A 25,241-nucleotide genomic window follows, 5' to 3' on the forward strand; every position below is an offset into this window, starting at 1 on the left:
CCTGGCAACCCTGGCACACACTGCTTCATGACAGGAAATGACATCACAAATGCGATCAAACATTGTGTTGGGTTGCCAGCATTCAGGCAACAAAACTGGCTTTTTAAACGACTGTAGCGCCGAAACGACGCACCAGCGAGAAAAATGTTACTGAAAAGAGTTGTTAGTTTTGATGTGCTCTATATGTTTCTGTGGTCCGTGGGCACCATTAAAATGACACCCTGTATATATCTACATAATTCGTTGGGATAAAGCATTCATTCACTATGAGGCAGCATCACGTGTGCTTTAGCAGGGTGAGCAGGCCCAGAAAAAGTGGAGCATCTGCCATCATGCTTTCACAACTTCTTAATATGAAATGCTAAATACCATTTTGAAATTTTTGTTATAATAGTGCCTTTACTGCGTGGATACAAACGCATATGTATCAATTAACTCCCAGTGTTCCTTTTCACTGCTGAGAAAAGAGAGAGCATAACATTAGAACTTCATTAAACTTTTTTGTTCATTTCAAATGGATCATCCTTGATATCTTATGTGTATTGTTAAAAGGAAAACTTAATTTATCCCCAGTATATTACACTGGTCCATATAGGTGCATCAAGGGGGGGGGGGGTTGTTGAGGTATGCATATACATTCTGGATCTTGCCCACTTTTACCCCCCCCCCCACCCTTATCTGCCAGGTATCCCTTGATTAGAGGCTAGTTGTGCCCCAAAGTCTATATATGGAGGGACATTGTCAGAAAAATTCCCACTTCTGATCACTGAACCCAGATCTGCATTGCAGTCAGGTGCCGTACAGACTTGACTATCACAGATCTTGTAACGAATTAGGTGGGTCGTACAAAAATGAAGTATGAAAAAAGCTGTGGGAATACCACACCTAATAAGCATGAAGTATTTTGGTTTAGAAGTTTTCGGTTCATGGTCAATAAACCACTTCTACTGTGTTTAAGCATTCACTAAGTTATGTTTGCAACAGAACACATTCAAACAACTAATCATCAATATATTCTACATTGCTTTCTTTAACCCCATCTCTGTGTAATTTTCTGGCAAAATGCTTTCCGTTCTGTGTATTTTTTTCTGAGTTTGTGTAGTAATATTTTTAAGTAGCTACTGGTTCAGCACATTTCATCCAAATATCAGGGTTCATATGTCTTTCTCTTCAGAATAGAACAGGCTTTCAAATGGTACCACACACATGTGTACATCAAGTATAAGGAAAGGGAAATCAGGGATAATTCTGGAAATTTCCCTCCGAAAAATCCCTTTTGGTAATTTGGGGCCCTCTGGACCATCCCTGGATATAGGTACCTAATTATAATCTACCTTGAAAAATACTATGGTCTATATGTAATGCATCCGCCAAGTTTTGCAATATCTTCAATAAGAGCCTCCCCGATGGCACAGTGGTAACGTCATTGCCTTGTAATCAAGAGGTCCCGGGTTCGATACCCGGTGGAGGCACAAGTGGTTCGGATCCCACTTTAAACTGTAGGTCCAGTCCCAATTAGCCTTACTGTGCATAAAGTGGACTTAAAAACACCAACTCAACTCAATATCTTCAATAAGTATGAGGGAAAAAATATTTTGCAATCCTGTTTGACAAATACTATTAGATACTATTGGAAACTCACAAACTCAAAAACCAACAATAAATTACCAACATTGCAAATAACACAACACCAAAAAAAAATGTACATAAAGCAACTGACTAAATGCGGCACACAAACTAACACATGTTTGCACTTTGTCAGCATAACACAAGAACAGTTTACTTTCATCTGAACTACTACTAGTACTTCTTTTTCTTCTTCCTCTTCTTCTTCTTTGTCGGCACAGAAAATCATGACTATATAAAAGGTCATTGTCTCTTCAATAGCAAAACGTATGTTTCACCAACAAAAAATGTATTATTCCATTCAACACAGGTTACTTCAGTCAGAGATGTTCGTGGGTGTAATATTACGCTGAACACAGAATAAGGTATAGTGACCAAGGGCGTATTATTACATCGAACACAGGGAAGGGGTTAAGTAAAGTTTCATTCAATGCAACGAGCAGCACTCTAGAACACACTTATGTCTCAGTAAAATAATGACAGGTGTAATTTGTACCATCTTCACTACTAAATAATACCTAGGCTCGTGTATATTTGTCTACCTTTTTTGTATTGTCAATATGTTAATTAATCGTAAGATTTCTATAGATGTTTCAACGAATTTATTTATAAAACATTTAGCATTTTATAGGTTTGTCGCGTGTTACTCACAAATCCAGAATATAGAAAAGGAAAGTTAAAAATTGTACTTACGTATGTGAGTATAGTGCTCTTATTGTAGAACGACATTTCAGAGATTGACTATCTCTTTCCTCAGGTTCGTATAAAAACTAAGTACTTGGCATAGTACTGCGTCAAAAATGTAATATGAGGATTGTGGTTAAGGGTTGGTTATGGTACATTAAAATATTAAGTTTTTGCTATTAGAAGTACGTAAAAACCAAGCCGTTCCCTAATAAAACTTGCACAGTAGACCTATTCACAGGTAAAAAAGTTAAAAAAGTCAAAATTCTAAAAAACCTGCATAAATCACAATGCAACCTGCAGGTTTGGCCTTTCCTACCCAACTGTGCTTATCTATCCACATGAAGGTCAATTCTCAACGAATATTTCCCCTCTCCTTAATTTTCTCGTTTCCCCTTATTACGTCACAAATCCAACGTGAATTCACGTTCCTCTCTTGCAGCTTGCATAACTTCCGGAGTGACGTGGAAGCCGATATTGGGTTCAATCTTCCAGGCTTTATCCCATTTTTTGAGGAAATTGATCCACCCTTCTTCCAAATTTCCTTCGTCCCTATTAAGATTACTCTTTTACCCCCTACAAATACTCGCTGTTTCATACACGTTTCTTCCTAATTTCCTCCCTTCTTTTCTGATTACCTCTTTTTTTGCAATTCTATGCCCACTTTCCAAAATATGTTCTGAGAGACCCGTTTTGGGAACTTTTTCCCTTATGTCCTTTTCATGCTCGCTCCATCTTTTACCCATATTTCGGCCCGTCTGTCCTATGTACTCCTTCCCGCATTGGCATTCTATTCGATAAACCCCCTTCTGTTTTTCCGGTATTTCCCTAGTTGTCTTTCCTTTCTTATAATCGGTGAAGTATTTTTCTACATTCTTTGGTGCTTTCATCCCGCAAACGATTCCAAAATCTCTCGTTATTTTTCCGATTTTTTCCGATACGGGTTGATGGTAAGGGATGCCAACGTACTTTACCCTCCTATTTTCGATTTTTTCCCCTTCTTTTTGATCCCCTTCTTTCCTAATAATTTTCCGTGCTCTCTCCGCTATCTTATCCATTTCTCTATTTGTGTATCCATTTTTTAATCCTGTTTTTCTTATCCACCGAATTTCGTTGTCTTTTTCTTTTTCATTATTGCATAGTCTACCGGCCCTAATAAAAAAGTTAAGGAATACGTTTTTCTTTGTTATTTCGGGGTGCGCCGATTCCTTGTTAATATATAAGTTCCCCGATAAGGGTTTATGATGTACTCCTGTTCTAATCCTATTCCCTTCTTTCAAGATACTAAGATCCAGGAAATTGATTTTTCCATCGCTTAAGTTTTCCCTAGTGAAGTTTATTCTTTCGTCTTGTTTTTCTAATTCTTCAAAAACCTTGTTCAGTGCTACCCCCTTTCCTATAATCAAGATATCATCAACGTATCTCCCATAATATTTAATACACATTCCTGTTTTTTCCAAAGCTGCCTTCTCAATGAAGTGCATAAAAATGCTCGCTACTATACCCGAAATGGGGTTTCCCATCGCCAAGCCTTCTTTTTGTCTATAAATACTGTCATTGACATAGAAAAAGTTATATTCCGTTACAAGGTTATACCATCGTACATATTCCCAAGCAGTTAGGATGTCTATTCCTTTTTCTAACAGCCACCTTAGTAAACAATCTCCCGCCCGCCCCCTCGGTACACTTGGGTATAAGTTAACAACATCAAAACTACTTATTGTATCCTCGTCATCAATTTCCAAATTTTCTATACATTCTTTAACTTCTACGGCATTCCTAACGCTATATTGGGTGTTCTCATTTACCTTCCTTATTCTTTTTACCAGCAATTTTGCTAGCCCATATCCAGGATGTTCGTATGTTGGTATAATAGGTCTAAGTGGTATGCCTTGTTTGTGTGTCTTAGGTATTCCAAAAGCAATTGGTATGTTGCCAACTTTAATTTCCTTAATAAGGATTTTCTTTTCGCTTGTGCCCAATGTAATGCTTGTCTCTACCCCTTTTTTGATCTCTCTTCTAATCTTATTAATAGGGTCTTTCTCTATTTTCTCAAAATCGTTACCTTTAAAGCTATCTTCTAATTTTTGGTGATATTCCTCTCTGTCCATGATAACCATCTTGTTTTCTTTATCAGACCTAATTAGAAATACGTTATTCGCCTTCACCCATTTTCTTACATTTTTTAAATCGCGTCTTAGGTTTTCGTTTACTTTCTCTTTCCGTGTTCTCTCTCCCCCTTTCATGTTCGTTTCCTTTTTAATTTCTTTTTGCAAGTGTTGTTCTACAATATTACGTATCCTTTGTCTAACCTCAGTTTTATCCTCCCTTTCGTCAATAGTTGTTACGATCGTTTCTGCTGCTATTATGAATTCCTCTTTTTCAAGTTTCTCTACCCCTATTGCAAATTTCTGCCCCTTGTTCATAATCCTAATCAACTCTTTAGGTGGTTCGTGGGTGGTTAAATTTAAAATGTTCTCATTATTTCCCCACTCCTCTGTTCTTTGTTTCTTATTCTCTAGATTATCCTTCCTATTCAATTTTAATTTCATCAATTTCCTCTCTATAGTATTACTATCCCTAAATTTGGCTTTATCCACAGCTCTAAAGTGTCTCTCTTCAACGCGGTTCCACGTCACTTCGTCTAGTTCCCCACTAACTTCCAAATGTAATCTATAGCATTCCTTATTAAGACGTTCGACTTGTCCATGTGCCTCCCTAATACATTTCCCTAGTATTTTAAACTGTATTTCTTGTTTTTGTTCAATCATGCCTACACTCAACGGTTTATACCCCCATTTTAAAAAGTTTGGTAAAACCCCCATTTTCCTGCATTGTTTTAAAAATCTAATCCTGATTAAACCCTTATTCAACTTAATCCTCTTATTTTCTAGTGCACGCACTTTTCTCCCCGTATCGGAGATCAATAGCATTTTATAGGTTTGTCGCGTGTTACTCACAAATCCAGAATATAGAAAAGGAAAGTTAAAAATTGTACTTACGTATGTGAGTATAGTGCTCTTATTGTAGAACGACGTTTCAGAGATTGACTATCTCTTTCCTCAGGTTCGTATAAAAACTAAGTACTTGGCATAGTACTGCGTCAAAAATGTAATATGAGGATTGTGGTTAAGGGTTGGTTAGGGTACATTTAAAATATTAAGTTTTTGCTATTAGAAGTACGTAAAAACCAAGCCGTTCCCTAATAAAACTTGCACAGTAGACCTATTCACAGGTAAAAAAGTTAAAAAAGTCAAAATTCTAAAAAACCTGCATAAATCACAATGCAACCTGCAGGTTTGGCCTTTCCTACCCAACTGTGCTTATCTATCCACATGAAGGTCAATTCTCAACGAATATTTCCCCTCTCCTTAATTTTCTCGTTTCCCCTTATTACGTCACAAATCCAACGTGAATTCACGTTCCTCTCTTGCAGCTTGCATAACTTCCGGAGTGACGTGGAAGCCGATATTGGGTTCAATCTTCCAGGCTTTATCCCATTTTTTGAGGAAATTGATCCACCCTTCTTCCAAATTTCCTTCGTCCCTATTAAGATTACTCTTTTACCCCCTACAAATACTCGCTGTTTCATACACGTTTCTTCCTAATTTCCTCCCTTCTTTTCTGATTACCTCTTTTTTTGCAATTCTATGCCCACTTTCCAAAATATGTTCTGAGAGACCCGTTTTGGGAACTTTTTCCCTTATGTCCTTTTCATGCTCGCTCCATCTTTTACCCATATTTCGGCCCGTCTGTCCTATGTACTCCTTCCCGCATTGGCATTCTATTCGATAAACCCCCTTCTGTTTTTCCGGTATTTCCCTAGTTGTCTTTCCTTTCTTATAATCGGTGAAGTATTTTTCTACATTCTTTGGTGCTTTCATCCCGCAAACGATTCCAAAATCTCTCGTTATTTTTCCGATTTTTTCCGATACGGGTTGATGGTAAGGGATGCCAACGTACTTTACCCTCCTATTTTCGATTTTTTCCCCTTCTTTTTGATCCCCTTCTTTCCTAATAATTTTCCGTGCTCTCTCCGCTATCTTATCCATTTCTCTATTTGTGTATCCATTTTTTAATCCTGTTTTTCTTATCCACCGAATTTCGTTGTCTTTTTCTTTTTCATTATTGCATAGTCTACCGGCCCTAATAAAAAAGTTAAGGAATACGTTTTTCTTTGTTATTTCGGGGTGCGCCGATTCCTTGTTAATATATAAGTTCCCCGATAAGGGTTTATGATGTACTCCTGTTCTAATCCTATTCCCTTCTTTCAAGATACTAAGGAAAAATCAATTTCCTGGATCTTAGTATCTTGAAAGAAGGGAATAGGATTAGAACAGGAGTACATCATAAACCCTTATCGGGGAACTTATATATTAACAAGGAATCGGCGCACCCCGAAATAACAAAGAAAAACGTATTCCTTAACTTTTTTATTAGGGCCGGTAGACTATGCAATAATGAAAAAGAAAAAGACAACGAAATTCGGTGGATAAGAAAAACAGGATTAAAAAATGGATACACAAATAGAGAAATGGATAAGATAGCGGAGAGAGCACGGAAAATTATTAGGAAAGAAGGGGATCAAAAAGAAGGGGAAAAAATCGAAAATAGGAGGGTAAAGTACGTTGGCATCCCTTACCATCAACCCGTATCGGAAAAAATCGGAAAAATAACGAGAGATTTTGGAATCGTTTGCGGGATGAAAGCACCAAAGAATGTAGAAAAATACTTCACCGATTATAAGAAAGGAAAGACAACTAGGGAAATACCGGAAAAACAGAAGGGGGTTTATCGAATAGAATGCCAATGCGGGAAGGAGTACATAGGACAGACGGGCCGAAATATGGGTAAAAGATGGAGCGAGCATGAAAAGGACATAAGGGAAAAAGTTCCCAAAACGGGTCTCTCAGAACATATTTTGGAAAGTGGGCATAGAATTGCAAAAAAAGAGGTAATCAGAAAAGAAGGGAGGAAATTAGGAAGAAACGTGTATGAAACAGCGAGTATTTGTAGGGGGGGGAAGAGTAATCTTAATAGGGACGAAGGAAATTTGGAAGAAGGGTGGATCAATTTCCTCAAAAAATGGGATAAAGCCTGGAAGATTGAACCCAATATCGGCTTCCACGTCACTCCGGAAGTTATGCAAGCTGCAAGAGAGGAACGTGAATTCACGTTGGATTTGTGACGTAATAAGGGGAAACGAGAAAATTAAGGAGAGGGGAAATATTCGTTGAGAATTGACCTTCATGTGGATAGATAAGCACAGTTGGGTAGGAAAGGCCAAACCTGCAGGTTGCATTGTGATTTATGCAGGTTTTTTAGAATTTTGACTTTTTTAACTTTTTTACCTGTGAATAGGTCTACTGTGCAAGTTTTATTAGGGAACGGCTTGGTTTTTACGTACTTCTAATAGCAAAAACTTAATATTTTAAATGTACCCTAACCAACCCTTAACCACAATCCTCATATTACATTTTTGACGCAGTACTATGCCAAGTACTTAGTTTTTATACGAACCTGAGGAAAGAGATAGTCAATCTCTGAAACGTCGTTCTACAATAAGAGCACTATACTCACATACGTAAGTACAATTTTTAACTTTCCTTTTCTATATTATAAAACATTTGTAACTTGAAGAATATAACACGTGATAAACATTTATCAACATCCCAACATTAATATAGAAGTAGTTCATCGTCGCCTTGTAGTCAAGGGGTCCTGGGTTTGATACCCAGTGGAGGCACATGGCATAGTGGTTCGGATCCCACTTTAAACCGTAGGTCCAGTCCCGATTAGCCTTACTGTGCATAAAGTGCACTTAAAACACAAACTCAAACTTGTACAATTATCAACCAACAAATTTAAGTACAATTTCAAAACTAGAATATGATTACTCAAATGTAAACTGTAGGACTCTGTTTATGCTTAATTTTGCATAACGTACATTTACTTGTCTCTCGCCAAGGTACTCTAAATTACTTTTAATTTTAAAATTTAATTATGAAAGGAAGGGTTGGAATAATATTAGGTGAGGAATGCTCTTTATTTTAGATACTTCAATTATCATCGTCGATCTGGGTATTCAAGTTAACTGTGACACAATTTATTTGAATGCAGTTCATGGCTCGAATAGTTCACTTTGATCATGCCATAAAATTTCAAATATTGTAGCACCACACTTGTGAACCTGCATTTAACAAAGTTGGCAAACACACGCACAAATTAAATACTTTGGTCAACTTTATTATATTGTTCAGAAAATATCCTATACGTTCTTATGCAGAACTAATTTGATACGCAAAATTTATAGTCAGTGCAAGTTGGGGTGTATTTGTTCATTTTAAATAGTAAGTACTTTCAATTTTAAACAACAAGATATCTCGCCTTTTCTTGTCGTTATATTTCTCTCCGCATTGTAACTAATTAGGTGGGTAGTTAAATAATAAGTTAAAAGGGAAGACGTGAACTGAGGCCGTGGAGTCGAATTTGAACGTACCCAAACCCAACAATTACAAAGACGTTTTGTTTGAAGCTTATGACGTGTTTTTTTACACAGTCGCCTCAATCTCGTAAGAGAACCATGAATCAGGACAACCCAATTGATTAACACAGTGTATACCGCCGGTATTAATGCCAAGAGAAGTTATTTTCTCAAAAAAAAAAAAAAAAAAAAAGGCACTTTAATCTACAACCGAAATTGAGGGTTCGTTCCATGTCCATATGTTTACAAACCTAATTACCCAAGTTGGATCAGGAGTATATTTTTTTTAGGATAAATATGTAACACAATTTCTGACTTGTGACACGTGGTCTAATTTATTATAATAGCCTCGCAACGCAGAATGACTATTATTTTTCTCAACCTCAAATACATCAACATAACAATTAGACGAACCAGCGTCCATTCAATAGTCCAACCCTTCACCGTACTGTAACAATAGATTCCATCAACATCTTAAAGTACTCTCCAATGAAATAGCATTAACATATTTCCCATTAAACCTGTGGGAATTTAACAAATTAGCTTATCAGCAATTCTATAAAAATGTTTCTTCTTATAAATTACGAGGGTCGTTCAAGTCAATCGGGGACTTTTTTTTAAAACAAATAGAAGAACAAATTTCAAAGTGTGGTAACTGGATTTATTTTTCCACATAACCTCCTGCTACAGTTATACACTTATCCCAGCGTTTAACTAACGACTGGAATGCTTCGGCATAGAAAGATTTATCATTACGGCGGAACCATTGTAGGACAGCATTCTTCACTTCTTCACCAGTGTTGAAATGTTTTCCTCTAAGGAATTTCTTCAGGGTTCCAAACAGGTGAAAATCACTTGGCGCTAAGTCAGGACTATAGGGGGGTGTGGTAATACCTCCCAGCCGATTTCCTGGAATGTTTGGAATGTGCGTTGAGCGGTATGCTGTCGTGCATTGTCTTGCAAAAAGAGAACACCCTTTGTGCTGAAACCCGTACGTTTCTTCCTTAAACTCTTATGCACATCACGCAGAACACTGCAGTAATACTCACTGTTGATAGTATAGTATTGATACTTGCAATTTCACGACAGGTTATGCGACGATTGTCCAGGATCAGCTGCTCCACGCGCTGAATGTTCCCAGGAATGACTGGCGTGGGCTGTGATCCACCACAACCGGGATCGTCAGTAATAAAGATACGGCCATCTTTGAAGCGCTTACACCATTTAAATGTCTTACTGCGACAGAGTGTCTCATCACTGTACTGAGCCTGAAGTCTTCTGTAAATTTCAGCAGGTTTTCTGTCCTCGTTCACTAAAAAACTTCATCACAACACGCTGTTCCATGTAGACGTCCACACTGTTGTCCGCCATCTTGAATAACGGTCTATGCAGAAGCGCGGGAAATAAGCGCCACCTACCAGTAACAGCACACAGTTGCCAGTTCCTACTGCATACAAAACCTCCAGCCTAGTCGTCTATTTAAACCTGGAAAAAAATAAGTCCCCGATTGACTTGAACGCCCCTCGTACAAAGACCTAATCATGAATATTTGGCCCTTTAAATGACATTACACAAATCTCAATTTCATTGGTGCTCTTACAAGGGTTTTGTCTAAGGTACGTTGCATATCAATTTCTTCCCCAATACATCGGCGTGAATTTACGTAAAAATGCGCCTTTTTAAATTCCTTTTTTCCCACTCGTAGCGAACATGTTCCTTGGCATTTGTAAAGCGTAACACTACGATAATACTGTACATAGGTAGTTCGCCAAATTAGGCATACGTGGATAAGAAAGGGAGCAAAACGTCGCACCACGTCTCTCCGGGTCAATCGTGACGTTCGCCTTGACAACTAGGAATTGAAAAAATGTAACCCTTTTGTTTGCACTCTTTGCAATATTTTCTTGATAATTCACACGTTCAAAAATCCACGGTAACTATGTACGTTCCACGACGACACTACGTTATTCACTACCAGTTATCACAAAAGTACATACCTCAGTGAAGAGTCATTCGACTGCATGATTCCTTGAACCCTGGTAACATCAAAAGTCAATCCGTCCTCTTGCTAATCGTTGTCATGCCCAAACACGTCTCTTCTCAAAAATTACGTCCGTCCGTTGCAGCAGTGAAGAAAAGGCGAATAGTTAATTCTCACAATCGATCCCATGTCAGCATCCTAACCAGACTCCACTCGACATGACTTTCCTGAATGACAACTGGTATCCTTCTCTCGAACATCGTCAATTACACCCACCTCGTACGTAGTCAACTTCGATAACAAAAAAAAGGAATCAAAATGTGCAACAGTCAACCACTTTCGTAATAGTCCCAACACAACGTTGATCCCCTTTTAACAGCGACAACTCTCTCGGGTATTCTTCCCCATGCAGTTTCGAAGAACTTCTTTTGCCGTGATCCGAGAGTTGAAGGTAGTTAATGTTCTCGAAGGCCGATCAATGGAGAAGGAAGTAAAACTTGCCCAACGTGTCCTGTATTCCTTCTGGTCGAGACTCCTGCCCAAAACTGCCGCTTCTGTCTATTCGTCATCACGAAAAACAGTGATGATGCTGAGGACCTCTAGCGGCGATTCAAACAACTAGCCATAACAAAAGACTGACGCAAGGCGTACCGAAGTGATGAGGAAAACTGTGAGGTTTTTCTATGCGATAATGTAAGGTAATACTTTTATTACTATTCTGCGTAGAAAAATGTCACAGCATGCACAAGTGCACATAGCTTGGAATATCACAATTATTGCGTGAAGAGAGATTCAACTGCAAACTTTCCGCACAATAGGACAAAGTCAAATTCACTACGAACAACAAGAAACACATACCTCTTCTTTTGCAGTTTAGGGTCTTTGGCGAAGCTCTAACTGATTGGCAATCTGGGAATGGTATTTTGAATGGATTTTGGATTGGGTGTTTTAAGACCACTTTATACACAGTAAGGCTAATTGGGACTGGATCTACAGTTTAAAGTGGGATCCGAACCACTATGTGGCTCCACCGGGTATCGAGTGGTATTCTGGAGTGGCTTCTTACATGCATTGTGATCCTTCCAGTATATGTATGTGGGACAATACGGCTTCTGCATTCATGATACGAGCAACTTTCCTCCTTCAGCGTATCATTCAACCCATTGGTGATGTAATGTGAAAATCTTCCAAATTCTGGTAGTCGACGTCAAAATAAGAAACTTCGCAATTCCAGGTCGTAAGATTGAACTTGGGCGTACATGCAGAATGCAATTTCATGTAGACACCAATCCTTAGCTACCATGTAAAACCATATACAAAATTACTGAAGTCATACTTATGGTGAGAAGTACCCCATACTATGTAGGTAGAATCTGACGATGTTCTGCTGATAGTCAAAATTAAGCCATGACTGTGTGAGGCGAGAATCAGGCAAGCACTGATACTGTTATCTCTGTTCGGCAAGCATGCATGCGAGCAGAGCCAACTGTAGGTTTGCGGGAGGTTTGACATGAACAAACGAATGACAAAAATTGCAAACCTAATCAGTGGCGGAAATAGGTAATCGACTTGGGATGATTTTTACTTGTACTTTTAACAAAATACTTTATACTATTTTTAATGGCACAAGAAAATCATCTCAATCTTTGTGTATTCGCCTGAAGAAATCTATGCATTAAATAAAAATCAATATACTTTGCATAACTTCCAGGATATTTAGTCTCGACAGAAGTATCAGGCAGCATTTCCCAGTCTCATAAACATATCTCACCCTGGAAGAATATCGACTAATACCAGTGATTAAATTTGAATCAGTAGTTTTTAGCGTTTTGCGAAGTTCCGGACTCTCCCACTGTCTGTGAAGAAGTTTTTAGTATATTTTTACTTTTTAATGTGTTGTGTTTGTCTTGTGCAGGTCTCTTTACAACCTTGCACTTTTAATATTTCCCCAAGGGGCTTTTTACACCCCTTGTTTTAACTTTTTTGTAAGAATGTTAGGTAAGGGGATATTTCCTCAAATATATTTAAGAAATTTTAATCCAATCAATCAACCCTTCTTAAAGGCACTGCACAACTTGTACACAACAGCATCTAACAGCATATTTTCATGGTATTGTCGTTTCAATTTGGCACAAATTTCACTCTTTACAGCCTTCTTTGGTGAAGAATTTGATTGCAATGCTCTGTTCTCATGTGCAGCTTCCCTTCACTCATCATTCTAACGATTAACTCATTGCACAGCAGTAACCGAGTGCAACTGACTTTCGACAGTGTCTTCAACCTCCCAATACCACACTTGTTCTCACACCAGATGGCAGTGTTGCACTAGGTACAAGTTATAATTCATATTTACCTGAGCCTTGTGTATTACTTGGAAATCGGAATATTTTTTTTCCAGTTTATGGTGTTATATTGTTGTCCAACATTTTTTTTTCTGTTGAACCAGGATGGCTCGGAGCAGAGAATTGTGGAAAGTCTGTCATTGATTGATGCCGTGATGCCTGATGTGGTGGCTAGCAGACAGCAGCAGAACCAGCAGAAACATCAAGTGGAGAAAAATGAACATCCGGATACAAACGGCGAAGAAGGTAATTGTCTCCATTTATGCACAGAATATTTTAAATTGCATCCTTTTATGTTCTGCTTGTAAGTTGGGAAACGTGCTATTGGATTATTTTATAAACATTTTTGTGTGATGCTACTAGAGACAGATTAGGTCTTGCAGGAGGCATATGTGCTACCTCTGGATGAGTTTACGTTTGAATGTTCTACTCATCATCTCTCTGGGTTCAAGTATTCCATTCTGTTTCTTCTTTCATATATTTGACATGCACCTACTGCCTGTTGGGGCTTCTATTGGCCTAGGACTTCTCACTAGATTTATAGGTAGGTTTAGACGAAGTCCCTTATGCTGTCTTTGGTTTTGGATAGCTATGAACTTGGAATAAAGTAATTAATAATCTCAGTTTAAACATTAACTTTCCTTTTTGCTTAAGGTCTGGCATTGCACCCTTGGATGCTGCCCAACCTGCCAGGGAGCTAGATGTTACTTAGTTCTCTCATGTTGTATAAAATGTTAAGTTCAAACATACTGTCTAGAACACAAAAATATGATCCCTATAACATACATGTTTCGACATTCTGAGGTTAGCAATTCTGAGTGGTTGCAACTGGCTTTCAACCACTGGCCATCCATAGAATGGGGTAGGGGGAAAGGCAGGTAATGCATGTAAAAGGATAGGAAGGCCTGTGTGCTTCCCACAGTCTGAGCCCAAATCCTGATGCCGTAGACTGCATGGTCATGGTGCATGACTAATGAAGGCAGTGGTCATTTGAAATTAATCAGAAAACCAATTAAAGTTGCAATGAGGAAATGTGGAACTTCATTTGTGCAATTCTCTGAACTGGTTTATGGTGGGAGTTACTAGTAGGAGTATTAGTTTTGATGTTGGTTCAAAATTGTATTAGCTCAGCCCTAGTAAAATATAAAGAAAAAATACCACACTAATACTCCTGATGATTTCATAGGCATATATTTAGTTGTAAGTTTGAAGGCAATTCCATCTCGTTATATCACACATTCCATCCACAACACTCCTAATATTTGATAAGCTGATAAGATTAATGCAGATTGACACACCCATATACACACACAAACTGGCATAATTTCAAGAGAAAGAATAGTTATCTTTTAGTAATTATATGCTAGCTCAGCATTCAAACATTAGGTAAGAATATCTAAAAATGTCAAGGTACAATTCCTGACTGAAGCCCTAATTTTCACCAAATTTTAAGTAAGGTAACATTAATTTTTAGTTGTGTTAAGAAAAATGTATTTTTTTTTGTTTGAATTGGTTGATTTTAGCCATATTTTTGTGTTTTCAAATATATAATGTGATTTGTTTTAAAATTCCAGTTACACCAGTCACAAATGAGAACATGGAGGTTGACGGCAGCATTGAAATCCCTCCAAGCAAAGCGACAGTACTTCGGGGCCATGAGTCTGAAGTTTTCATCTGTGCATGGAACCCGACCACGGATTTACTTGCATCAGGGTAGGTGCTGCAAACATTTCTCTCAGGATTTATGTCGATAGCAAATTGTTGCATGAATGGATTAGGATGCAACATACATCTTTTTGTGCATATTTTACATCCAACATTTTGTGTTTAACCTTTAGCAGATGGAGCCTATTTCCACCTGTAAGCCTCTCAGAATGAGAGGTTTTCAAATGTGAAGTATTTCACAAAGAAAGAACTATTTACCACACACACAGTTTTTTCTCTCTCACATAGAATTGTGCTCTTATGAGCAGGAAAGAAATTGGTATCCTTTTCTCAAAAAAACATAAAACATATTTTCTCAGTATGGTCTTTGCAGGGGTGGACCATGTCATCAAACTATTTGGTGGGATTTTCCCCATAGAATAATATAAAATTCAACATGTATCTACTTTCTAAAGTATGTATGTATAAAAAGTATACCTTGCTGCAATATGTGTAGTGAAGCAGGGGAAGGGGGAATCATAATTAATGCTTTGTTCCAAAACTATGACTTTTTAAAACCCCACCATTATTTTCGGACACACTGTATATTTCCAGCCTTTCATGCTTAGCCACGTGAAAGATTTAACATAGCTACTGCTCTTTCTGATTTTCTACCATCATCCATCCTAATAACCACCACTTACCCTATCTATTATTTTAACACTGTCGTAAACACCTGTAATCTATTGCTTGAATATTAAATTTTGGTAGTTGAAATTATATTTAACATTCTAACTATTATGCAATTAAACATAAATTGATATAATTAATATTTGGTCCTTTCGTACTAAAACATTTTAAACATTAAGAGATAGAGTGCTACACTGCAACATTCCAACAGACAATGTGGCCAGACTGAACATTTTGTATTGTCTCCTATTTCCTTCAGTTTTTAAATCTAGGTATTATCTGCTCTGCTGGTTCTTCCTTTTGTTTGGTCAAGTATATCTTATAGTTAACCTTGAAAAATCAAGCCATGTGTTCAGGCTGAATGAATTGAACATCTATCCATTTTCTCCTTTGGGCCTCCTTGATGGCATAGTGCTACGTCACCACCTTGTAATCAAGGCATCCTAGGTTTGATTTCCGGTTTGGATCCCACTTTAAACTGTAGGCCCAGTCCCGATTAGCTGTTATGTGCATTAAGTGGACTTAAAACAACAAATCAATCTATCAAAAACATTTTCTTCTTTTCTAGGTCTGGAGACAGCACCGCTCGCATTTGGAACATGAACGATAACTCATCCTCGCCAAACCAGCTTGTACTTAGGCATTGTATTCAGAAAGGAGGGACTGAAGTACCAAGCAACAAGGATGTCACATCTTTGGATTGGAATGTACGTAACATTATATCACATCCTCGAACTCATAATTATCAACCTGCAGCTTAGTTTGTAGATCCAGTTTCATTCATGTTTCTTGTTATAAGATTAATTATAATTAAATGTAGGATTGTTGTTGTTCATGTTATACTAAAGCTGAGAATACCTCTGTGTGTTGCGGTGTATTCTGCGTTGGAGTCCATCAGGCAGCAAGACTGATAAGTGCATATTCTGTAATTTTTTAGTGTTCTTCTTCATTTTTCTTCAGAAGTTTGCATTCATTTGACTTATATCTTCTTAATTATTTTTTTGCCAGGGCACTCTAAAATTGAATCTTTCCACTTGTCTTCAAGATTTCATTAGCCTAAATGGTTTTTACAGTGGTCTATTTTTCTCCACAGTTTAACACTACTCATATTAACAAATCCCTTTTGAATGAATCAGTTAAACTGACATTATAAATAATAAAAAAAATAACTGTTAGTATTTCACAATACATAACAGTATTATGCTTTGTATGTTTAATCTTATTTTCTATCTTTCTATCACATTCTTTACTTGTGATTATTTCAAATTAAGTCTATTAAGTTTTCTGCTGCCATTTTTACTCCCCCCCCCCTAATGTAGTATTTGTGCCAAGTGAAAAATAATTGCGCACAAAAAAGTGTATAACAACATACTGAACTTTTAGTAGCCATAAATAAAGGAGTACAAAATTTAAAAAAGAAGGTAGAGAGATAACACTGTTAGATTATTTAGAAATGGTTGTGCAAAAAATGAAGATACTTACAAATTAAAAATCTGCTAGAGAGTAAATATAAGTGGAAAATAGATAATCCTAATATATGTATATATTGTGAGTTTAAAAATTTTATTATTAGACAATTTTTTTTATTATTATTTAAAGTTGAACAGATTTCTCAATGTTTTGTTTAAGTGATTGTTTTGTAATTATTAACCTATGTAGAAAACACATCATTTTAAAAACATATAGTCTCAAGCTTTGTCAGTAAAACTGATATATTTCTGCTCAGAAACATATTAACTTGTTTTATTTGTATTGATTGAGTTTTAGTATTTTTTTTAGCTGTTATTGCTCCAGAAACAAAATTATGTTTAACAGTATAAGTTAGAAGAATAAGTAGCCACTGTAAATAGACTAGTTGCGATAAAGTCTTTTCATTTCTTTCAGTGCGATGGATCATTGTTAGCCACTGGTTCATATGATGGCTATGCTCGGATTTGGACAACAGACGGTCGCCTTGCCAGCACGCTTGGGCAGCACAAGGGGCCAATTTTTGCCCTTAAGTGGAACAAGAGGGGCAACTACATTCTAAGTGCCGGAGTGGACAAGGTGAGTGATGTAATACTAATGTTTCTGTAAGCAAGCTTTTAGACGAATGTCACATGAGGAAGTTTGCATATGTACTATAGTGACATGACAAGCTGCTCGTGTTGCTTTGTCAGTAGCATACATCATGTAGCCTCAGTCTGTTGGTCACTCATGAGCAGAGAATATATATATATATATATATATATATATATATTATTTATAGACTTGCGGGGGTGGGGGGGGTGGGGGTGGGTATTCCAGTATGAGCAGTTTGTTGTTTTGTCACTTGTCAATTTGGTCTGTAGGCTCCCTAAGAAAGAAAAAGAACCGAAATACATTGAAATCTCAATTATACGTTTCGCGATAATACATTTTTCTCGTTAGTATGTTGTTTTTTCTGGCGGTCCATCCCTAAGACTGCGTGCTATTATATTTCAGTTATATGATTTTCAGATATATGATTTTTCAAGTTATACATTCTATGAGTTCAGTCCCAACAAGGAAAATACTTCATATGGAGAAACTAGTACTCACTTTTATCCGTGAAGTGGTTTTTGCTTCTTTATTGATTAATTTCAGTGGCCACTGCCACCATCCTCGTTGGAACTTGCTGCACTGTTGCTTGGCATGCGTCTTGCTAAACATATCAAATACAATAGCCATAAAATTCAAAAGGTTCGAGTCAAACACACTGCCCACATGCTCATAGACACCAAAATCAAGGAAACGCATGCCATAATGCACTTCCTGCATGAACTAAACATCGATAGCGGGCAAGCGCACCACACTTGGATTCCCCTACTGCAGCAGTTATTGCCCGGAAATAGCAGACGACACACCAAGATGCACAGCGCACCTAATGGCAGCCAGAGAACTATGAACAAAAGACGCATGTCAAGCAACAGTGCAGCAAGTTCCAACGAGGATGGTGGCAGTAGCCACTGAAATTAATTGAAAAAGAAGAAAAAACAGCTTCGCGGATAAAAGTGAGTACTAGTTTCTCCGTATTTATATACTACCGCGACTCTCTTTTCCCAATTACGAAAAGACTTCAGTTATACGTTTTTAACTACTTGCTGAAAAGAATGTTGGTCTTGGAGTTCAAGATTTCCTTGATGATAGCATCTGCCACCCATTTCCATACAGGTTTTCTTAGCTGCAAACATGGGACCAGACTCTCGACTTCGAATTCTATTGATGTTGCTTGCATCGGAGAGCATGGAATGGACAATGCACCCTTGAACCAGATTGGCCTGTGCCAAATAATCCTACTTATGTTCTTTGCATTGCAGTGGGCAAAGACACCTCAATCACACTTTTAGAATGTGTTAAAACCCTAGAGAAAGTAACATTTTCGCAATTGTACATTAGTTCCCCAATCGTAAGGCAGGAGTTCAATATTACATGGTGAATGAATGAGACTGCTGCAAAAGCAAGGGAGAGGGGAAGGAGAGGTCATCTGGCATATGGAGCAGGCTTCTGGCAAATTTTGTCATCGGCAGGATTTGGAAATTGTATAAAGCGGGAAAGGAGAGTTACAGTAAACATAAGATCGAGATATAAACGACTTAATGTACAACATGGTTTTTCACAGGGAATTTACTGAACGGATGAAGCGGGTAAACCTTGCTCGCACTCCTTCCACTCCCCGGCACATTCACTGTCTATTTCTCGTGATTTTGTGAATTTACAATAACGATTTAGAACAGATCAGTGCAATACAGCAAACTTTGGTGCATATGTCGTACACGTTTTCTTTCTTCATGTAGTTAATTTTATAATTTTAATTATCTTTCAATAATACATTTTTCTCAGTTATATGTTTTTTCCTTCTGTCTCCCCTAAAATGTATAACTGAGATTTCACTGTATATTATTTGAAGATGCGAGTTAAACTTTTAACTTTTACATGCCACATTGGGACAATTTGGTATTTATAATGTCAAATTGAGAAAATTGCATTTATGTATGTGTTAGGAATGGGCTGATATACCGATACTATATAAAATTCCAAATGGTTCTTGAAAAACCTGAATAGTTCATTGACCTTATTAATAAATGTTTGTTTCCAGGTGTGTGTGGTGGAAAAGAAGTTTCATATTTAGACATTTTTTTTAAAGTATGGCATGGAGATTATCCCTAAAAAGTGTAACAAAATGGCAGAATTTTGCACTAAATTATGAGTTATTTATAGATATATTGGGTTGGTAAAATAATTGGTAATTTTACCTATAAACCGATACACCGATATGCCTATATCGGCCCATACTGATACAGTATCAATTAATCTGCTTCATCCCTAGTACATATAGACTCATGAGTTTTAAGGTGGATTGCAGTCATGATTAGAAAAATCACTTTAATGCTTTTGAAAACCCGAATGAATAATTATTGTAATTTCATTTTTTGCTATTGTTATGAAAAGTAAAATATGATATATGATGCAGGAAAAGCTATAAGCAATAAGAGAAAAATAAAAATAAGAAACATCAGAACTAATCTGTAATTAGCTTAGCACCTGAATTAGAATCCTATTATTACCTGGTGATACCATTTGAAACATTTGAAATGTGCAAACAATACTGTACATTGGAACCCCAATTTTACGTTTGCATATTCTATCTTCATGGTCCTAATAAATCAAAACATTGTAAATTTTTCCAGAACTTTAATTTTTTTTTGCATTTTAAAGTTTTTCGTCTTCGTCCTGTGAAAAACATGAAAACAATGTTCTTTTGTATTATGTTCCAGAAACTCCAATGAAACACAAGTGTGTTGGCACAAAGTGTAATAGTCTTACTGTAATGATTTTCTGTTTTGCAGACGACCATAATTTGGGATGCGGCTTCTGGGCAATGCACTCAACAGTTTTCCTTCCATTCCGCCCCTGCCCTGGACGTCGACTGGCAGACAAACACAAGTTTTGCCTCATGCAGCACGGACCAGTGTATTCATGTCTGCAAACTGGGCGTTGACAAGCCCATCAAATCATTTCAAGGGCACACGGTGAGTACCACTCATAGCTGTGGAGAATGCATTCAGATTTTTAATTTTTTTTTTTCTGTGATTCAAGTTCATTACATGCACAATTCTATTTCAATTTCTCATAGAGTTTCATCTACTTGAAAGAAAAATATTTGATTGAAGTTGTGTTTGTGTCTTGTGCAGGTTCCTTGACAACCTTTAAAGAGGGGGGGGGGTAAGAACTCCCTTTACTCAAGAGGATTTTTACATTCCCTTTTTAATAGGGCTGATCTGATACCACTTTGAACCGAAACCCCATACTGATACTGATGTCCTTACTGATTCTCACCAACATGAATACTAATGCTTAAAAATTGTAACAATTAAAAGGGCAATTCTCTGAAAAGTGAAACCAGAATATCAAATAACGAAGTTGCAATATTAATTTTATATTCATGGTATTTAGGTAGAGTAGAATCCAAACCATCATGAAAAACAAAAAAGAAACAGTTAAATAATTAGAAAATATTAAAAATACATCTGTAAAGTTGAAGGTCAATTTACAAGTGAAAAAAACTAAAACTTTACCTCAGGTATATTTTTATATATATATATAATTAACATATTTGAATTATTTTTATTTATCAAATAAAGGGTTACTTAGCTGCATATTGAATATGGAAATAAACGAATTAGTATTTTAATACACTGCAAAACTGGCATTTTTAAAGTACTCCTTGGCCTTGTCCCGTGCATCATGCAAAATATTAAATTTTTCTTGTGGAGAAATAATTTTTTGTAGAAAAACATTTCGAAACTAAAATATACTTTCAATACACAGCATGAAGTACTGGAAATGCAATTATTACAATTTCATTCGAGCCACTGAGACACCAGTGCAAATAGTTTTCGTGTCCCGTGCACCACACTTCAAAGCATAACATCTTGAAACTTGAACTGTCCTCAGGAATTAACTATGAGAGGAGGCCTTTTTTTTGCCTGGTTGGGTACAGTAAGTTATTAGTCTTCAAAGGCCACTTCTAGTAGTTGGTTTGATTTAATTTGATTTGGTTTGGTTTATTTTGTTTTTCTGCCACTTTTGGCTAATTGTGAAGATGGGGATCAGTGATGATCTCATAAAATTTATGAATGGACACTCACAAACACCCACGCCCAAGATGGGATTGGAACCCGGAACACCTGGCATCGTAGCGCAATGTGCTAAACACTTCACCACAGGGGCCGGCCAAGTGGTTGGTATCACCAGCCTTCACCATTACGGATATCTCATAATCATCAGCAACCTTTCTCGCAACTGCACCACGATAGTGTTCGTCGTCATATCTTACTATGAAATAAATTTAGAACTGAGAAGCGAGGTTTTATGTACTTGATTTGTCTTTCATATTTTGGCTGTAATAAATATAAGTATTTTGTGTTCATAGATATAAAAATATGTAAAGTAACTCTATTATTATTCATACATCCTTGCCTATTTTAGTATGTACAATTGTATTATGAAATTACAATGCGGCTGCGTGACCTCTAAATATAAACCTATTTTACCAAACATTTATACAACTTATTTTTATATATATTGGCACAAAATGTGAAGGTGAGGCAAACAAAAATTAAAAGTTTATTTTTTTTCAATACATTTTTGAAGCAGCCTAATGGCTGGCTATATATGCTAACTAAATTAAGCCTGGGCAACTCGCCTTATCTGTGAAAGAGCACTCTCCAATGCACGCATGGAACTCAAGAGTGAGCAGCGGTATTGTTGTGTTGTAAAATTGGCAGAAAGGAGGGAGTGAGTGAATCATCAGGCTTTGAGGTGCAGTTTGTAGGCATAAACTCGTGGTGAATGGAGCAATCACTGGCCATGCACACAAGTTGCCCAAGCCTGAACTAGAATGAATGAATCATGTATATTCTTTGTGGAGTGTTGACCATTTAATATTAGATCGATGTAATGTTGATTGTTGATATCAGTTCATCTTTAATTTATATTAATGCTTTTAGTGGGTATGAATCTCTGGTTCACTCCTCCTGCGTATGACGAGCTACGGATTTGCTTATTTTTATATTGATTTAGTTAACATTTCCGCAATGAGAAGTCACTCTTCAGAAGTTAATTTGCCATAATCACATCAAGATAGAAACAGTGCTTCCATGTTGGCACTGCGCTAGCTGTGTTTATCTTTCACTTGCATATAATGTAGTATATAATCTGTGCTCAGAACCGAGGTGTGTGCCAATTCAGGAGCCACATGAGCATTTTTCTTGATTGAGTGATTGAATTAGGTTCTTTAGGTTGCTTTTCTGCCACTTTTGACTAATTCTGATGATAAGGATGAGTGATGGCCACATGATGAAATTGATGAAGTGACACTCACAAAGAACACCCATGCCCGGGCTGGGATTCAACCTGGGACACCTGACTTCTTGAAATTTGAATTTCTGCATTTTACAACGATGGATCAAAGCAGCAAAAGGAGTCTTCTATCTTGTTAGTATAGAAGATGCACTTTAAAGAGTGATGAGCAATTGTAATTTTTAAAATCACCCACTACGTAAGAGATTTGGCGTTTGAAAATTACTCACTTTAGGGGTTAAATAAGTATGTATATTGGATTCTGTTTCAGAAAAATCACTGCTGAGGACATTCAGATTCATAAATTTTCCACTTTGCCACATGACTAGTGTAGACATAGGCAGAGTGGAATATTACTTAGCGAGTTTAAGTGTATACTACTGTGTTTATTTATTACCCATATTTCTTTTTTGAAATGATGCTAATTCATTTTGTTCTCCGTACAGAATGAGGTGAATGCAATCAAATGGGACCCTCAAGGCAATCTACTGGCATCATGCTCGGATGACATGACACTCAAGGTAACTGTCCTTTGATTTGCTGTGTGCTAAGTGTTGGAAATGGTTCCTACTAGTGGACAGATCAGAGACTTTGGAAATTTGGATTGGATTGAAAATAAGAATTGTTTTAAAGAATTGGAGTTTATACATCATTCTCTGATGACGAGAGCAATATATGCTCTTGAAATGTTGAAAATAAATGCCAACTGTACCTGGCTGCTAACCCCAGAACAACTGTTTGGATTGGATTGGATTCAGGTTTTGAATATTGGATTCAGGATTCTGTTGAGAACCTCAAATTGCAATTCGAGATCCAATGTAGGATTTTGGATTCAAATCCTACTGAATTCAGATACAGGTAACTGTGGATTCAAATTCAAATGTCAATCCATAATGTCTGCTGATTGGGAATTCCAGAAATTATAAAGTTGGGAAGTAAATGTTTATGTATATGCAAGTGGAACCCCAATTTTACATTTTTCTGCATTATACATTCAATCTTGATGGCCCCAACATAGCAAAATGATAATACATTTTCATAGATTTTACATTTTCCTGCATTCTTAAGTTTTTTCAGCTGGTCCCCTGAAAAACGTAAAATCGAGGTTCCCTATACATGTGTGTATGTGCGTGCATGCATGCACAAAGTTGTCTAAAACAGCTGCTGAATCCAAATATTGGCAACTTTCTATATGTACTCATTTCAATGTTGTTTTATGTTACTCTTTGTATAAATATGATGGAATATTTGCAATAAATAATTTGTCAAATAAGTTTTCAGCTTCCATGCCAAAACATTGTACATTAGTCACCAAATGGTCACCTGAAGGTCAAATTCCACTTGTGAACATTGATAATTAACTCTAACACTCCTAACAGTGGAGACTTTATTGCCAAAACAACACCAACTTTCCTTCTGTTCTGATGCTTGGTAATGCACATCCAATCCTGACGATCCTTGGTAATTTCTCTTATCTCCTTTTCAACATTATCTTTCCACCTTTCTCGTGGCCTTCCTATCCACCTTTCTCGTGGCCTTCCTATAGGTCTCTTACCATCAAAGTCTCCTTGATTTAAGTATTGTGGTAATATTAGGATTGATTGATTTAGTTTATTTTACTTCGTGTTTTGTGCCTCTTGGCTAATTTGCAAAGATGGGGATGAGTGATGAAATTATGAAATTCATGAATGGACATTCACAAACAACCAAGCCCGAGCGGGATTCGAACCCGGGACCCTTGGCATCGCAGGTAATATTAGAAGAGACCCTGCTTAGCAAAATGGAAAGCACTCTCACCCTTGGTGGGAATTGTCCTTGTTGATTCCTTGTGAGAGCTTCAAAATTTCATTGTTGTCTTAGCATTGTGAGAGGACATTTGGGAGCTACTTGTAAGGAATAGCAGTGAACTTTGTCCCATAGGCCGGAAAGCAGCAGTGATCACACAATGAAAAGTTGCATAGAAGGCCTTGGAGATTAAAAGGTTGTTGAATGATGGAGTTTAGTATTATTAGGAGATAAACTAAAATATATGCAGTTCAGTATTCAAATCTTGCACTGCAGGGTTAGTGTGTTCTTTAGTACATTTTTTCACCCACCTAAAAGTACGTGGGAAACCTAGCTTCAAAGTTTTCAAATGAAAACATGTGTAATGTTGCTTTGTGATCTCTTGGTTTATGAAATGTAATTCTCTTACAGATTTGGTCAATGAAACAGGATACGTGTGTGCATGACCTGCAGGCGCACAGCAAAGAAATCTACACCATCAAGTGGAGTCCAACGGGACCAGGAACTCCGAATCCAAATATGAGTCTTATTCTTGCCAGGTAAGTTTCTGTTCAAAATCATATTTCCAAAATATTTCTGTTTCATGATCGTGTTAGAGTTAAGCCAATACAATGCTTTACTCATACTTTCTTGTGATGTCTAA

At 37.1% G+C, this 25,241-nt stretch overlaps 1 protein-coding gene across 1 annotated transcript in view; it reads left to right on the plus strand.

The window, feature by feature from the left end:
• The window catches only part of ebi (transducin beta like ebi), an 87,762-nt gene that overhangs the window by 39,766 nt on the left and 22,755 nt on the right, over positions 1-25,241 (plus strand). The window contains exons 4-10 of the mRNA XM_083130453.1: positions 13,222-13,363; positions 14,692-14,830; positions 16,020-16,158; positions 17,336-17,497; positions 20,299-20,481; positions 23,260-23,334; positions 25,010-25,137. Of these exons, the coding sequence (XP_082986579.1) occupies positions 13,222-13,363; positions 14,692-14,830; positions 16,020-16,158; positions 17,336-17,497; positions 20,299-20,481; positions 23,260-23,334; positions 25,010-25,137 (968 nt within the window). The remainder of the gene's footprint in view (positions 1-13,221; positions 13,364-14,691; positions 14,831-16,019; positions 16,159-17,335; positions 17,498-20,298; positions 20,482-23,259; positions 23,335-25,009; positions 25,138-25,241) is intronic.

This window comes from Lepisma saccharinum, chromosome 10, assembly GCF_977018435.1.
Source record: "Lepisma saccharinum chromosome 10, izLepSacc3.1, whole genome shotgun sequence".
Taxonomy (NCBI): Eukaryota; Metazoa; Arthropoda; class Insecta; order Zygentoma; family Lepismatidae; genus Lepisma; species Lepisma saccharinum.